This window comes from Bidens hawaiensis, unplaced genomic scaffold, assembly GCF_021521415.1.
Source record: "Bidens hawaiensis isolate Kalapana, Puna unplaced genomic scaffold, B.hawaiensis_p1.1 tig00015556_1, whole genome shotgun sequence".
NCBI classification, from domain to species: domain Eukaryota; kingdom Viridiplantae; phylum Streptophyta; class Magnoliopsida; order Asterales; family Asteraceae; genus Bidens; species Bidens hawaiensis.
This window is the reverse complement of record NW_027492394.1, coordinates 43,555-60,663: the sequence shown is the minus strand read 5'-3', so window position 1 is coordinate 60,663 and position 17,109 is coordinate 43,555. Positions and strand designations below refer to the sequence as shown.

At 37.2% G+C, this 17,109-nt stretch overlaps 1 protein-coding gene and 1 pseudogene across 2 annotated transcripts; one reads left to right on the top strand and one right to left on the bottom strand.

Moving 5' to 3' along the window:
• Positions 1 to 1,250: 1,250 nt before the first annotated feature.
• On the top strand, positions 1,251 to 6,967 carry LOC143549407 (ubiquitin carboxyl-terminal hydrolase 25-like). Its single transcript, XM_077040305.1, has 9 exons — positions 1,251 to 1,653; positions 3,020 to 3,506; positions 3,592 to 3,667; positions 3,764 to 3,856; positions 3,988 to 4,074; positions 4,761 to 5,380; positions 5,775 to 5,903; positions 6,396 to 6,513; positions 6,614 to 6,967. The coding sequence occupies exons 1-8, from the start codon at positions 1,428 to 1,430 to the stop codon at positions 6,496 to 6,498; spliced, it is 1,821 nt and encodes a 606-aa protein (XP_076896420.1). The 5' UTR covers positions 1,251 to 1,427; the 3' UTR covers positions 6,499 to 6,513; positions 6,614 to 6,967.
• A 1,899-nt stretch (positions 6,968 to 8,866) lies between these two features.
• LOC143549406 (translation initiation factor IF-2, chloroplastic-like) lies at positions 8,867 to 16,874 on the bottom strand (annotated as a pseudogene). Its single transcript, XR_013138133.1, has 12 exons — positions 15,419 to 16,874; positions 15,288 to 15,320; positions 15,039 to 15,152; positions 14,237 to 14,386; positions 14,048 to 14,152; positions 13,878 to 13,940; positions 11,813 to 11,968; positions 11,646 to 11,711; positions 10,656 to 10,892; positions 10,252 to 10,527; positions 9,485 to 9,673; positions 8,867 to 9,403 (listed from the first exon to the last, which is right to left on the bottom strand). The product of XR_013138133.1 is annotated as a translation initiation factor IF-2, chloroplastic-like (transcript).
• Between the last annotated feature and the right edge of the window lie 235 nt (positions 16,875 to 17,109).

The following is a 17,109-nucleotide window of genomic DNA, read 5'->3' as shown; positions in this document are numbered from 1 at the left end:
ATCTGCTATGTGTCAAGCATCCCTACCTACCACGCAAGTTTTCATCACAAATCCGTCTTAAACGTTACTTTTCGCATCAAATCTAACCTTATGAAAACCAACTTTAACGTGATGTTTCAAGCTGTTTTCGTCTCCAACGTGAGTTTTCAAAAAAGATGATTTTTGAGTTTTTTTTAAAATTCATCTCCGAAGATGAATTTCATTTGAATTTCGTCTTTTTTAAAATAATTATATTCTTCATCTTCTTCATCATCTCATCTTCTTCATCCTACCGGACACCACCACAACCACCCACCACCACCATGAAATTTGAGCCGAACCATGTTCCACCGCCGCTATCACCGCCATTACCGCCGCCATTAACAACAATATCATGGATGTCTGTGGTGGCGGTGGCGGTGACGATGACCGGAATAATCACCAGAATAAATTTATTCGCAACAGGTGTACTTCATTGTTAATAAGATTAATATTGTTACATTAAATCTTAATGATATTAATTTATTCGCATCAAATTTATTCACCATAATTTCTTCTCTCCTCAAGTTTCATGGTGGTGGTGGGTGGTTGTAGTGGTGGTGTCCAATAGCATTAGATGGCGGAGGATATGGTGGGAGTTTGATGAAGAAGATGAAGAATGTGATTTTTTTTAGAAAGACGAAATTCATTTACATTTCATCTTCGGAGATGAATTTAAAAAAAACTTAAAAAATCATCTTTTTTGAAAACTCACGTTGGAGACGAAAACAGCTTGAAACATCACGTTAAAGTTGGTTTTCATAAGGTTAGATTTGATGCGAAAAATAACGTTTAAGACGGATTTGTGATGAAAACTTGCGTGGTAGGTAGGGATGCTTGACACATGGCAGATTTTGATTGGTCCACGAAAACTCACGGGGAATATCCTAATATCACGTAGAAGTTGGATTTTGAGGGCTATTTTTGGGAAAATAAAATCTCACGTGCTATTTTGTATTTTCTCTCTCATGAAACATGCTATTTTGGTAATTTGCTCTTATGAAACTTTGGGAAGAAGATAAATTCCATAAATTGAAAAACAAGTATATTTTTCATCATTACATAATCCAAAAAAGCAAAAAGTAGGAGGTGGGTAGTTGCTAATTTAGGAAAGTATAGTTCCTTAAAGACAATAAACAAACAAAGTATTAAACTTACAAGCGAGTCGCCTGTGTGCAGCAATATGTTATGGGGTAATAACATCAGACAGACATGCCAAACGGAACCATTTCAACACACTCCGCCACAATAACCCTAACCTCTACCACCACCTTCTTCTCCATTATTATTAACCAATATAGATATAGATAGATACAATAATTTCACGGCATGCGATCCGCTACGGCCAGGTTCCGGTGGCGATTAATAATATTAATATTGTTCAATGAATCAGCAGCAACAGGAGCGAGATGTCCTCGTGGCTGTTATTAGCTGATTGTAGATTGCAAATGAGCTGGCAGACTAATTTATTATTATTATCATCATCCAATAAGAAGCCACGGAGGAACGGTAGTCTTCCACCTTTAGGCTTCAGGAACCTTGGCAACACGTGTTACCTCAACGCCGTTCTCCAGTGCTTGACCTATACCCCACCACTTGCTAATTTCTGTCTCCAGCTTCAACACTCTGCTTTCTGTACGTCTTCTTATTCTACTTTTGTATCAATTTGTTTGTTACTTTGACCTAATTTTTATTACTAGGGTTTGTTATTAAATTGGGATTTAGGGAAATGGTAATTCAATACCCTTAACTTCAATTCACCTTAATTTCAGTCTTAATTTTTGATTTCTGAACACTAATTGTTAATTCCCCTTTAGAATATATGCATTAGGGTTACAGGTGTCTTCATAGCTTCAATTTTAGGGCTTTTTTGGTTTTTAGGGTCAAATTTAGGGCTTTTTTTGTTTCAGTTATAGGTTTTTATGGTTTATTTGGGTTAACCAAAATAAATTTGCTTCAAATCGAACTAAATAAGCGAATAACCAATTGAATTCAACTGCCTAGCTGGTTATTCAGTTACTGTTACAGCTTACAACCCCCCAAATTGGTTAACCAAATAATCAAATTTCGTAATCGGTTTATCCGGTTGAACAAATTCAGCATTTTGTAAGACCAATAACCAAACTGGTTATTCAGTTATGGTTACATGTTTACAACCTTCTAATTGATTAACCAAACAATCATGATTTAAAAAGGCTTTCTGAGGCGCTAATTTAGGGTTTACTGAAACCTAAGCCTCATTAGGGTTTACTGAAACCTAAGCCTCGACCTTTGTGAGGCGGTCCGAGGCGGTCTGAGGCGGTGAGGCTTCGAGGCGAGGCGTTGAGGCTTAAGCCTCACTAGAAGTTGTGAAATAATGAAATATGCCGAATTTTTTTATTTTCTGGATTTTTTTTTACCATTTAGTGTTTAGTTGACTTAATTAGTGGGTCAGCCCAACATTTACTGTTAGTGGACTTAAAAAACATCATCGTTGTATAATGGTTAGGGTTTAATTGGTGTGCCTCCTTTCACAACAACAAGCAGCAACAACACAGACACAACAAAAAACTACTTTATGATGTCTGTTTTTTGTTGAACAATTTTATGAAGTTTGTTTTGTATTAAATTAGTGATTGAACTATTTTATGATATTTGTTTTATTACTAAATAAGGTTTTATAATATTCATAATGTTTATTTTATGTTAAAGTGTGATTTTTATAGATTATATATATATTTTTAATATTTTTTAACAATGTTTCGAGGCTTACGCCTCGAGAGTCTGTTGGAAAACGCCTCGAGGCTCGTTTCCGCCTTTTTAAACCTTTCAAATAACTGAATCTCTTAATCAGTTTATTCAGTTAAATAATTTCAGAATTTTGTAAAACTGAAAACTGAATTGGTTATTCGGGTATGGCTACAACCCAAACCGAATAACCGAATAAGAATTTGGTTTGGTTTTTGGTTTAATCAGTTTCAGACCGAATAATAAACACCCTATTATTGCTATGTGTTTGCAGGCGAGTCACTAGCACAGCAAGACAAAAAGAGCGATTGCCCGTTTTGTCTACTTGAAAAGAGAATCGTTCGTTCTCTCACCGCCGACTCAACCACAGAAACACCGGGGAAGATAATTGGCGGTTTAAAACTCTTTGCAGACCATTTTCGTCTCGGAAGACAAGAAGACGCGCACGAGTTTCTTCGATACGTTATTGATGCGTGCCACACCACGTGTCTTCGGCTAAAGAAGTTGCAACAACAAAGACGTAAGGTTATTAGTAATGGAGGCAGTGACGGGTTCAGTGGCAGTTCGGTAGTTAAAGAGATTTTTGGGGGCGCTTTGCAGAGCCAAGTGAAGTGTCTTGTTTGTGGCCATGAGTCTAACAAGGTTGATGAGATAATGGATATTAGCATCGATGTGTTAAATAGTAATTCGCTTAAAGACGCTTTTGAGAGTTTTTTTCAACCCGAGACTTTAGATGGGAATAATAAATACAAGTGTGATAGGTAAGCATACCGTTATTCTTACCGTATTGCTTATGTATGTATGTCTTATATTGTGTTTGTTTATATAAAAATTGTGATTTTGTAGTTGTAAAAAGTTGGTAGCAGCAAGAAAGCAAATGTCTATTCTTCAGGCACCTAACATTCTTGTAATTCAACTAAAGGTGGGTTCTATATTTATATCAGTGGATATTTTTATTGAGTTTTATTTACTATCATAAAAAGCGTTGGCCAATTAAGTTATTTTTGTGGTTATTTAGAGGTTTGAAGGAATATATGGTGGAAAGATAGACAAAGCAATTACTTTTGAGGAAGTACTAGTACTTTCAAGCTTCATGTGCAAAACGAGCCAGGTATGTAGCACTAGTCTTATCATTTAAGTGTTTACTTGTTACACTTGTACTGTTTTTTTCAGTATATATATATATATATATATATTTATTTGGAACTTCTTTTCTGATTCAGTTAATCATTGTTTTTGCAGGATCTTCATCCAGAGTATAAACTTTTTGCTACCATCATACATTCAGGATATTCACCTGATTCAGGACACTATTATGCTTACATCAAGGTTATATTATGCTTTGCTATAACTTTTCATATTCAATAGTCTGTATTTCTGTATTGGAGTGGCAATTTGAACTGATTTACCACGAATCAGTCAATTTGGCTTATGTTGATGCGTCATAAAACCCGAAACAAAATTGATTGTTGATGCGTAAAACCTTAATGTTGTATTCAAAAATTTAAACCCGAATCAATTGATTGTTGATGTGTAAAACCTGAATATTTTATTAAAAAAATTAGGTTTTTATCGAAATAGTATCCCCCCCCACCCAACACACATTAAATCTGACCCACTAATAGTTTGCTATAAGTATGGCTGTAAACGAGCCGAACCGTCTCATTTTTCATAAAGAACTGAAATTTGGAGCTCAAGCTCTGTTCATAAAAAGCTTTAGCCGGCTTGTTTATTTTTTAAAATCAAATATATATATATTTACTCATATTGATATACATAAAAAGAAAATTTAATATTTCTAACATACACATGCATAGTTAATAAACTACAGATTTGATGGTTTATGCATGCATTCAAATTTGGGTTATAGTTCATATAAAAATTTAGTAATTCTGGATAAAATATATATTTTAGGTCAACTCATACAAAAAGTACCACTCATTTTACCACGTTTAGTTAATATGTATGTGGGAGTCGTTGCTTGTTTACTCATGTTGTTTTAAATATGTTTACAGGATGCTATCGGACGTTGGTATTGCTGCAATGATTCTTATGTGTCGGTTTCAAACATCGAAGAAGTTTTAGCGGAGAAAGTTTATATTCTTTTCTTTGCCCGTACCAAACAAAGGACCGCTCTACCTAGCAAAAGCTTATCTACAAACGGAACAAAATCACATGAATACAACGGGAACGATAGCTCAAAAGTTCCCAAATCAAGAGTTGATCCTGCAACTTCATCTAAAGTGGTAAAACCGGTTTATGTTCCTCAAAAGAAGCCGGTCAGTTTTGGTATCAAAAAGTTGCCTCAAATTACTGTTCATAATAAAGAGAACAATGATAATAATGGCGATGCGAAAGTGCCACATGTTAAGAAGACAAGTGAGAAGAAGTTTCCATTGTTGGAGGAGAAGAACGGTGTTAGTCAAAATAAACATGTGGCAAATGGGAATGTTGAGATTTATAGGAACGGAGACGCATTTGTTGCAAATGGAAAAGAAACTGGTAAATTGCATAATGGTGTTGCTAAAAACGTTTCTGATGAGTCGGATTTGCAGAGGAAATGTAACGAACAGAAAATTTGTGATTCTGTTAATGATCATAAATCAATAACAAAACATGAAGAATTGAAAGAAAGGTATGTACTTTCGCATCTTTAGTTAATGCTTTATGCTTTGTGGTTTTGAGATGCATTCTATAGTTTGTCAGATATTTTCATCGGTGTTCTATACAGTTTAGCATTGAAAAATTGCAATTAGATATTAGAAATAGGAAATAAAGGGTTAAAAGTAAATGTTGGGCTGACATTTAAAGGGTTGTTTTCTTATGTATATGACTTTTTACCTTAAATAATTGTGCTAGGAGTTAAGAATAAGCTTATTTCAACCTGCAAGGATGACTGTGCCGCTAGATTTATATAGTTTTATGTCTTCAAGTTGATTTCTTGCTTGATTTTTATATGGTAGTTTGTCATGTTTGTTTCCTCATAGTATCTTATGGAGTATATATTATTTTGGCATTTGAGTATTCAGTCTCAAGAAAGAAGCTTCTTCCTTTCTGAGAAACTGTGGTTATTCCAATGAGGTGGCGAGTTTCATGCGAGCAAAGAAGCTGAGTATACGAGATGAAGGTGGTGATACATTACAAAGGAATGAACTTAAGTAAGTCCCTCTTTAACATATATGGGAGGGATCAAACGAGAAGAGTTAGTAGTGTGAGAGGAGAAAGAAGAAAAAGAATTTTTCAAATTTTCAATTTTAGATAGTTTTAAAATACAAAAAGGTGGTTAATAGGCAATGTTTATTCATCTATTTTAACATTTTATGCATCTATTTATCTACGTTTGATACACATAGCCTACACATGTGTATAAATGTTTTAAAGTAAAATTTAAACATATGAAAAAAAGTAGTTTAATTGTTATTTACTGTATATAACATAACATTTGTGTATAAGAAGTAAAGTTTTTAAAATTTTAACCATTGATAGAAAAAAATAAATGAAAGGCTTCTTTTTCTTCTCGCAATAACTTAATCTCCTGTAATAAACCTCTCCCTATATATATGTTTATGAATGTGAATGTATGCATGCATATTATTATATGTTGTTGGTGTAAAAGATATGAGGTTTTAATTGGTGCAATATGTATGCAGGAGGAAAATGACAGCTGATGTGAAGGCTGTGTTTATTTCTCAAATTCCTCGATCGTTAAAAGCCGATCTCATCAAACGTATCAAATCTCAAATTGATCCATGAAACAGGCGCTGCATGGTACTCACCACAAACACTTATTTTTATTTCAGTTATGTAAGTTACAGTTGTGCTTTGATGGTTACAATGCTCATAGGTCATTTTATTTTGCAACTTGTAGAGGTGAAAATGGGATGCCACGTCAGAGTCTCTATGAATTTTAAGGAGGCGTGGAAACATGAAGATGGAATGCTAAGTTTTGCCTTTTAGTTTGCATGGGAGATGTTTATTATTGTTAGACTGATTTTGGTAAGTGGATGCTGAGTAAGGAATATGTTGAGTGAGGTTAATAGAGAACGGGATGGCGAGATACATATAATATTCTTTCTGTAAAATATAGCTCTTTTTGACACACTTATAATTTACCGTAAAAACTCAGTTTTACTGTGTAATTGGCATGACTCGACCTGTTGTTTGTTTTACCTGGGCAATGATAAAAGTTTTTAAATTCGTCACTTTCTGGCGAGGACAGTGACAAATTTGTCTAAATCCTGGCTGAGTGCTTAAAGTGAAATTGGTAGTTTTAGTTTGTATAAGACCTTCACTTTTGAAACTTTTTTAATCACTCGGTTTTTGGCAGTGTTGAGTTTGAATTTGGAATGACAGATAAAACCTTATATACACTATAATAACCTTATTTATGTGAGGCATTTTATAAATATTCAATATTCATAGTGTGGACTGGAATGTCCAAAGTGTTTGATGAAATGTTTAAAAGGTTTAGCATTAAACCACCATTGTATTTACTGAGTGCATACAACATACAAGCCATGGGAAGGTGAGCGGGCATCGCAGATTGATAACGAGTCAAATTTGTATAAGATCAATCATAACAGACCACTAAGCCATAAACAAATAAGATGGAAATTGCTACCATCAAAAGTTATATAAATTGATTTATTGTATAACCGATCAAAGTGAGTTGTTTTTATGCAAAGGAGGGCATGGTTGCAAACATGTGTCCGGTTAGAAGCTCCGTATATATAATTCATAACTTCTCCATTTAACCCGTTTGAGATAAACATAAAACACACATCAATCAATCAATCAATCATGCCCAGTAAAATCCCACCGACAGCAAAGCTATAAGAGGGTCTGGGGAGGGTGGGATGTAGGCACACCGTACATCTATCCAAAGGAATAGAGAGGTGGCTTCCAGAGAGACCCTCGGCTCTAAGTACATGTGAATGAAGCAAAATAAAGGAAATCAAAATTTAACAGTTATATAAAAACTACTACTAATTATAATAATATTAATAATAAGATCACAGTTTAACAGCTATATAAAAGCTAATAATAATTATAATAATAATAATAATAATAATATATGTAAGGGAAATACCATTATGGTACGTGACCTAAATAAGTTAAGTCTAAGCCCTAAGGTATTCAATTCTCTCTAAAAATCCTTAACTTTAATTCTACTTCTCCACGAATTCCTATCCTCAACCATGTCCTCGGAGAGGTTTAGGTCTATCAAATCATGCCTAATCCTCTCATCCCAAGTCAATTTCGGTCGTCCTCTACCCCTCCTCCCCTCTATAGTAATGTTTTCTACGGATCTAACAGGATTCGTCGTCTGTCTTCTCTTTACATGTCCAAACCATCTCAATCTCCACTCTCTTATCTTGTCTGCTATGTTCGCCACCCCTAATCTCTCGCGAAACACACCGTTTCTTATTCGGTCTAGCCTTGTGTGCCCACACATCCAACGTAGCATTCTCATTTCTGCTACCTTCATCTTCCGCACTTGTGCCTTCTTGATGGCCCAACAATCTGTTCCATATAGCATTGCAGGTCTAACTGCCACCCTATAGAATTTTCCCTTTAGTTTAGTCGGGAAACTCTTGTCGCACAATATACCTGTGGCTGCTTTCCATCTACACCATCCTACCTGAACTCGGTGGGTCACATCATTGTCTAATTCCCCATCGCTCTGTACAAATGATCCTAAGTACTTGAACTTCGTTACCTGCGGGACCACCTGCCCTTCAATTGTGATCTGTGCGTCTTCATTGTCGTTTATCCCACCAAAATCACAGTGGAGGTACTCCGTCTTAGATCGGCTAATCTTTAAACCTTTTGTCTCTAAGGTTGTTCGCCACTCCTCAAGCCTCATGTTTAGATCTTGTTTTTTCTCAGCAAGTAACACAATATCGTCTGCGAACATCATGCACCACGGGAGAGTCCCCTGAATCGACTTTGACAACTCATCCAAGACTACTGCAAAAAGAAACGGGCTCAACGCTGACCCCTGGTGAAGACCTACCTCTACAGGAAAGAAATCAGTATCCCCCACTGGCGCACGGACACTTGTTTCACTCCTGGTATACATACACACATATATATTATATATCCTGAAACCACCACATATTTACTACCAAAAAGTAAGTTTTCAAACCTCCATCCAAGTGACAAAAAAGCAGATACAGGATCAAAATGTTTGATCAACAAACATGATGCATCAACTTTCGCCTATCAAAATCCTTTCACCCCACAACTTCCACCCCATTGTTTTCCAGCAACCGAGCTTTTTGACTATGTGAAAATTGCTGATTTTGCCCCTCTTTACAAGCCCGAATTCTACTTATATGTACAATGTAGCAGCGTACATAATTTCTGCATGGAAAACTGGAGAAGTTGTTCATATTGCTGATGATGCTAACATGTTGGATTGTTGATAATCTTGTATGAGACTTTTGTCATAAACATAGGATGAAGGTTAAGGTTTCTGTTCTATTTCATATTACTACATCTCGATTCCTGCTTCTTTAAATGCCGCTGTCATGGTAGTCGATGCTTCTTCAAGTGTTCGTCTTTTCTGAATTGAATTGAACGTTTCAATCACGTCACCTTCCTCCCATTCAATAAAGTCATCAACTCCAATCCCACACTCTAAACCTGCATTCACCTGTTCGAAAGAAAAAAAGATCAAATATATGATCAATTGTTTTTCTAATCATATTTAAGACATTGAATTGTTCATACACACCTCTTTGACATCTTCCTTGATGCGTCTCAAAGAATTAAGGACACCAACAAAAAGCGTCTTTCCTTTCCTCTTAACCTTAACTAAAAAATCTTTTGTTACTTTTCCCTCGGTCACCATGCATCCAGCAACCCACCCACTGCCGCTTCTAAACACCGCCCGAACGTCTGCCGAACCAATCAGCACTTGTTCCTGCAAGATACCAAGAGTCTTTTACTTAAAAAGTACAAAAAGAATCCACAAATCATGAAAATGAAGATTCGTGATAAGGCTACGGTTATAGGTTTATAACTAGATGTAAGAACTTGTAATTGTTAAAATTTAAAACTTTAATTAACGGGCAACAAATATAATGGGTCAGTTGGGTAAAATTAGTGTCATTCAGAAAGATTGTGGCTGGCTAGATATATGCTCGTTTATAAACAAGCTGAGTACGAGCCAAGGTCAACTCGGCCCATGGCTCACTCGTTAGTTGACTCGTTGGCTCCTTATATGCTTTTGAGCAGCAACCGAGCTCAACATTTCAGCTTGTTAAGATGAACGAGCAGAGCCGGCTTGGCTCAGATGTAAATAAGCTGAGCCAGAGCCCACCTGGCTAGGCTTGGCTTGTTTACAGCCACGGGTCAAATGCACATGAATTTTTGTAAAATTCACGAAACAATGATGATAACAAGATGTTTGTGGATCGGCCCGACCCAATAACAACCCCAACTCATTACCCCATCCATTTTGGCACCCTATAAGGCTATAATAATAAAACTTGAACACACCTCAACAGGGTCTAGTAGTCCCTCCATTGCGGCCCGCACATCATCAAGAAGATCATATATAACTTTATAAATCCGTATCTCAACGCCCTTATTGTCAGCATACTTTTTAACAGAACCAGCTACTTTCACATTAAACCCAAATATAATGGCTTTACTTGCGATCGCCAGGTCAACATCACTATTGCTGACATCACCCGCTGCTTGTAAAATAAATTTCAAAGTCACATTATCTTGTGGGAGCTTTTGTAAAGTTTGTTTCACAGCTTCAGTTGACCCCTAATCATGAATCAAATCGTTTAAATGTGTTATTTAGAACATAATCACATACAAAGGAAAAAACGTGTTCTTTAGAATGTAATCACATACAAAGGACAAAACATGTTCTTTAGAACGTAATCGCATACCTGAAGGTCCACCTTCAGAACAATGTTCAGTTGGTGTAAATCTAATCCAGAATTCTTGCCTGTAGTAACAGCAGAAGCAAAGGACGAAAGCGTAATTTTACCGTCTCCGGCCTTGGCCAGTATACGTTCGTCTCTTAATGATCTTGCACGCTCCCCTGCCCTCTCGCGTGCAATATTGAGTGAGTTGACCACCTCAAATTCATCACCAGCCAATGGGACGTTGTTTAATCCAATCACCTGTAAAGTATGTGGTTTTGAACGGGTTAAAAGTGTTTAGACTAAAAAAAGTTTGTATATTGAACATTTAAACAGATTGAAATGGGTTACTTTCTGAATGGGTAAAACAGGTTGGATATAAACTGGTCAGGGGTTGGGCAGAAGAAGGTCAATTAAAGTCGGGCTGAAACGAGAGTACAAGACGTCTTTAAAACGGCTCAAACAAGTTTTGGTTGAAACAAGCAAAACAGATTTCCGTTTAAACGGTCCATTTTCTGAACGTATGAAATGTGATCTGCTCAAAACAGGTCAAAATGATTCTGGTCAAAACATGCAATTTTAACGAATTAAAACTTGAAAAGGGTCAACTATATTCAGGTCAAAACAGGTTTCTGCTGAAACGATCCATTTTCTGAACAAATGAAAAGTGATCAGGTCAAAACGGGCCAAATGGATTTTGGTCAAAATGTGCCATTTTAATGGGTTGAAACGGGTCAAACATATTCAAGTCAAAACAGGCCAAATAGATTCGGGTCAAAACATGCCATCTTTAACAGTTGAAATGGGTCAAACATATTCAGGTCAAAACAAACAGGTTGAAAACTTTAAATGAGTCAGAAATTCGGGTCAAAACAGATCATTTTAATGGTCAAACAGCAATCATATTGATACAGGTTGAAACGGGCCAAATTGGTGTGAATTACTGTTAGCATGGGTCGTAATATACACGAAAAACATAATCAATTTTTAGAAAAGTCTGACCTGTTGTCTGACCTGTACTGGTATTGATGGTCCAGCAACATCAACACACTTTCCAGAATCATCAAACAAAGCTCGAACCTGTAATATCCAAAAGAGGAAATCTCTTTAGGGATCATATAAAATGAATTCAATCTAATTAAATGTTTTAAACTGGTTAACTATTGAACAATTTTACCAACCTTTCCAACGGCTTCGCCACAAACTACTACATGCCCTTTTTTAAGTGTGCCATTTTGCACGATAAAAGTAGCTACTGGTCCTTTTGATTTATCAAGACCTGCTTCAATTACAGTACCCTTTGCATTTCTACAAGGATTAGCCTTCAATTCTTGTAGCTATATAATCAAGAAAAAATAACACAAAAATTAATATGTATGTATGAGCATAAAGGTATGGGAAAGAGTCATTGAGGTTAGACTTAGACGGGAAACTCAGGTTACGGTGAACCAATTCGGGAAGCCAGGGCGTTCCACCACGGAAGCAATACACATCATAAGAAGATTGATGGAAAAGTATAGGGAGAAGAAGCGAGACCTGCATATGGTGTTCATTGACCTAGAAAAGGCATACGACAGCGTGCCGCGTCAAGTGCTTTGGGATTGCCTAAAGGCTAGAGGGGTCCCGAGGAAATATATAGATATAATTATGGATATGTATGCCAAGAGTGCTACAAGTGTTCGTGCGCCCGTAGGAGATACCGACTTCTTCCCTGTCGAGGTAGGCCTTCACCAGGGGTCAGCGTTGAGCCCGTTTCTTTTTGCAGTAGTCTTGGACGAGCTGTCAAAGTTGATTCAGAAGACAGTCCCATGGTGTATGATGTTCGCTGACGATATTGTGTTGGTTGCTGAGAGAAAACAAGATCTGAACATGAGGTTAGAGGAGTGGCGAACAACTTTGGAGAGAAAAGGTTTAAAGATTAGTCGGTCTAAGACCGAGTATCTCCACTGTGATTTCGGTGGGGTAAATGACGATGAGGACGTCCAGATCACCATTGAATGACATGTGGTCCCGCAGGTAACAAAGTTCAAGTATTTAGGATCATTTGTCCAGAGCGATGGGGGGTTAGATAGTGATGTGGCCCACCGAGTCCAGGTAGGATGGTGTAGATGGAGAGCAGCCACAGGTGTATTGTGCGACAAGAGATTTCCAACTAAACTAAAGGGAAAATTTTATCGACTCGCAATTAGACCCGCAATGATATATGGAACAGATTGTTGGGCCATCAAAAAGGCACACACGCGGAAGATGGAGGTAGCAGAGATGAGAATGCTACGATGGATGTGTGGGCACACAAGGTTAGACAGAATAAGAAACGACGTGTTTCGGGAGAGATTAGGGGTTGCTACATATCTGACAAGATAAGAGAGGGGAGACTGAGATGGTTTGGATATGTGAAGAGAAGACAAACGACGAATCCTGTTAGATTTGTAGAAAACATCACTATAGAGGGAAGGAGAGGCAGAGGCCGACCTAAATTGACTTGGGAGCAGAGGATTAGGCATGATTTGCTGAACCTTTCTGAGGACATGGTTGATGATAGGAATTCTTGGAGACGTAGAATTAAGGTGCAAGACTTGTATGGATGAAGTAATATCTTAGGGGGCTTCTCCTTACATTCCTTTTATCACACCTCACTATGCTATATCTTCTCATATTACACCTCCAGACATTGCTATTTTGTATTTTGCGCTTATTATTCTTATCTATTTAAGTATTACAATATTAATAATACTAATAAATTTATTATTATTATTATTATTATTATTATTATTATTATTATTATTACTATTGTCATTATTATTGGTGTTGCAATTTGATTTTCCTCTATATTGTCGCTTACATATGATTTTTAGAGCTGGGGGTCTCATTGGAAGCCACCTCTCTATCCTCTGAAATAGAGGTACGGTGTGCCTACATCCCACCGTCCCCAGACCCTACTTATAGTTACTATTGGTGGGATTTCACTGGGTTTGATTGATTGATTGATTGATATGTATTAGCATAAAAAAGGTTAAATCCCTTTTGGATCCATTTCTTATTAATGGGTCCATTCAGGTAATTATTTTATTCACAAAATTAGAAATAATATCACTTTTGAAAGCATGCCTGACTTGGTAACCATGTTTAAAAATTATGAAGTTTGGACAAAATGGCATTTCCAGTCAACCCAGCTTGACCCATGCCAGAAGGTATACCAAAATCCAACATTTTAACAAACACAGTACATGCAATGTATAAGTTTACCTCTGCAACGCGCATGATGATTTCCAACAAATCATCAACATTCTTGCCAGTAAGAGCACTGATCTGTGACAGGAGCTTTAAATTTGTTAAATATAAATCGATAATAAGAATTGTGAGAAGAATATTAACATTAGAATGAAAAAAAGAAGGTAAGGGCTTTTCTGGAGCACCTGAACCATAGGCACATCACCACCCCAATCTTCTGGTTGGCAACCATTTGAAGAAAGCTCCTGCATAACTTGCATGATTCTATCTGAAGCTCCCTCCTTATCTATCTATAATATTAAATAAATTAGTAAAAATTAGGAAAATGTGCAGGCAACATGGCAAGTGGGGCCATTTAAGTACACCTATTATACCTTGTTAATGGCAATGATTATTGGCACACCGGCTGACTTGGCATGGGCTATGGCCTCGATTGTTTGAGGGCGTACCCCATCATCAGCAGCCACTACAATAATAGCAATATCTGTAACCCTAGCTCCACGAGCTCTCATTGCACCAAAAGCCTGCAAAACAAGGTGGTTATTTTCAAATCTCCAACCAAAACAATAGAAGTTGGCAAAACGGTAAACGGGCCAAGCAGGTCAAAAGTGTTCTCAACCAACATAAGTGTTAACGATGGATACAACCAACCAACTTGCAGCAGCTTAGCAACTTAAACTTCTATATTTCATTATTATTATTATTATTATTATTATTTTGCAACAGTTACATTTTTTATTTTTTGTTGACTTGTTGAACAGGTGACAAGCTGGCACCATGGGGACAAAAAATATAATAATAATATTTAAAAAAGCCAAGGGGTGAACTTGAACAATAAAAAAATTATACTAAACCGCTAAAATCTTGATGATTATTGATTTTATCCAACCTTAACCCATAAATAAACTTGTTCAACATAAGCATTTAGCCTGTCCAAAAGGTCAAGATAGCAATTTCAACAAATTAAAGAAAAACAGTCAACCTTTGCAAAAGAAGTTAGTGGAGTATACTGCCAAAATGTTGAAATATCGTTGGTTATATCTAATGTAATACTTATTTTAACAATACAGTTTTATGTTCTTACTTGCACATTCAATATTTATACGTTTAAAAGGGGCAACAAGGGCTCATGGGTTTTTACATGTACCAAAATCTATAAGAATATTATGAAATTACCTCATGTCCAGGAGTGTCAAGGAAAACACACGGTTGCATAGTGTCATCAATAGGCACCAGGACCTTATGCGCCCCAATTCCTTGTGTGATCCCGCCAGCTTCAGAAGCTGCCACCTGTAAAACTTAAATACGCATGTTTTAAGTTATGCTAGAGATCTATCATCTTCATTCTTCACTCAAAAACTAACTTATAACTACAAGAAATAACTTATTCATATTAGTAGGTGTAAAGAAATGAAGCCTTGGTACCTTGCTTTTCCGGATATAATCCAGAAGTGTTGTCTGCCAAATACAAAAAAAAGGTAGTATTATCAAGAATTAGTCTTTAAACACACTTAAAGCACAATTTTTTGTGAAAGATCATATATGTTACCGCTTACTTTTCCATGATCAACATGACCCATAATAGTGAGAACTGGGGGTCGATCTTGTAAACTATAAAGATCATCTTCATCTAATATCTCTTTCTTTTTTGTGAACCACATCAAGAACCTCCACCTCATACTCCCTACAAACCATTTTCACCATTTCTTTATCCAACTGTTGCACCCCATCAGGCTTAATCCCCTTTGCATATAGATGCCCTAGAATCTCACCTTCACTAACTGCCAAATTAAACGCCAGCTCATCAATTAACATACCCTCTTCATCAACCTCCATTATCTCAACCTTAACCGGTTCAGCCTCACGAGCTAACCGCATTCTAACCGCTTTTCTAATAGCCTTACTCCATTTCCTCCCCTTTTTTGCACCCGGGATGGAAACATTAAGCTCTGATGTTTCATCATCATGAATCACATCATCAACTTTGGCTTTGAGCCTAAGAGCCTGCGCACCAGGCCCACCACTCTTTTTTCTACAATTATCCTTAAATTTCCCGGGAGGCGGTGTCTTTCCTGGTTTAGGCGGTGCTAAAACCGCTTGAGCTATTGGCGGGTCAACACTCAATCTTTTAGAAGCAAATTTGTCAATCAAAATGGGTCCGCTCCGTTCTCTTGTTTTTGTATCAGAATCGTTTTCATCAGATTTTGAAGCAGCTCCTAAATCTTTCAAGATAGGTGGTTTTTTAACTGTGGAAAGTGGTTTTGATTGTAATTGTGGTTGGACTCTTTGAGGTGGTCTTAGTGTAGCCAAGGGTTTACTTTCGACCTCAAATTTTGACTTTTTTTCCTGACCCTTTTCGACCCGTGTAGCTTCGTTCACTACCTTTTCTATTGTTGCAACCGAATTCCCTTTCCGCCACACACTTTTAAGCGTTTTAGCTTTCCCGTTGGTTGTTGAATTACCCCGATTTCCATCGTTTGTATTTAGTACTTTTGTTTTCTTATATGTTTCTAACTTCTCAGCTTTCTCAAATGACCCAATAACCTTATTTCTCTCTTTCCGTTCGCCTAACCTTGATCGTTCCATCTTAGACTCAGCTGGTTTCAACACGGGTCGTCTAGCCGATTTAACTAAAACACCAGAAGCACCTTCATTGCTACTTTTACTAGTGGCATTAAGTGATACAGAAGCCCCTTTATCAGCTATAATTTCAGTAGTCACAGAATATGTACAGATTGAAACATGCCTCCATCTAGCGGGAAAATAAACCGTCTTAACCGACACACGTGCGCCTTCTAATTGACCGGAAGAACAAGTGCAGGCACTTCCTAAACCCACTAAGGAATCTAAAGAGGCCATAATCTAACTTATTTAAACTTCAGCATCACTTTCGTTTCACAGAGGCAATTCATCAAACACCTTATGTGCATACCAAATTCACCACAATTTGAGCCCTAAAGCATACAGATTGGTCAATTCACAGTCCAAAGAATATGATTTCGAGTTCAACTAATACAATAAGGTATTGAAGAGGTAGGTCCCAGCAGAGGTGGTTAGGACCCGCAAGACTCCCTTAAAAGGAGACGTCTGCGCAGTTGAACACGCAAGACTCCTTAAACGGACGTCTGCGCAGTTGAACCCGCAGACTTCACCATAAGGACGTCTGCGCCGCGACCTACCAAACCCGCAGGACCCACCACGCTCAGAGTTGTGACGACCTCACATGCGGTACGCAAGCTGGTCCCGC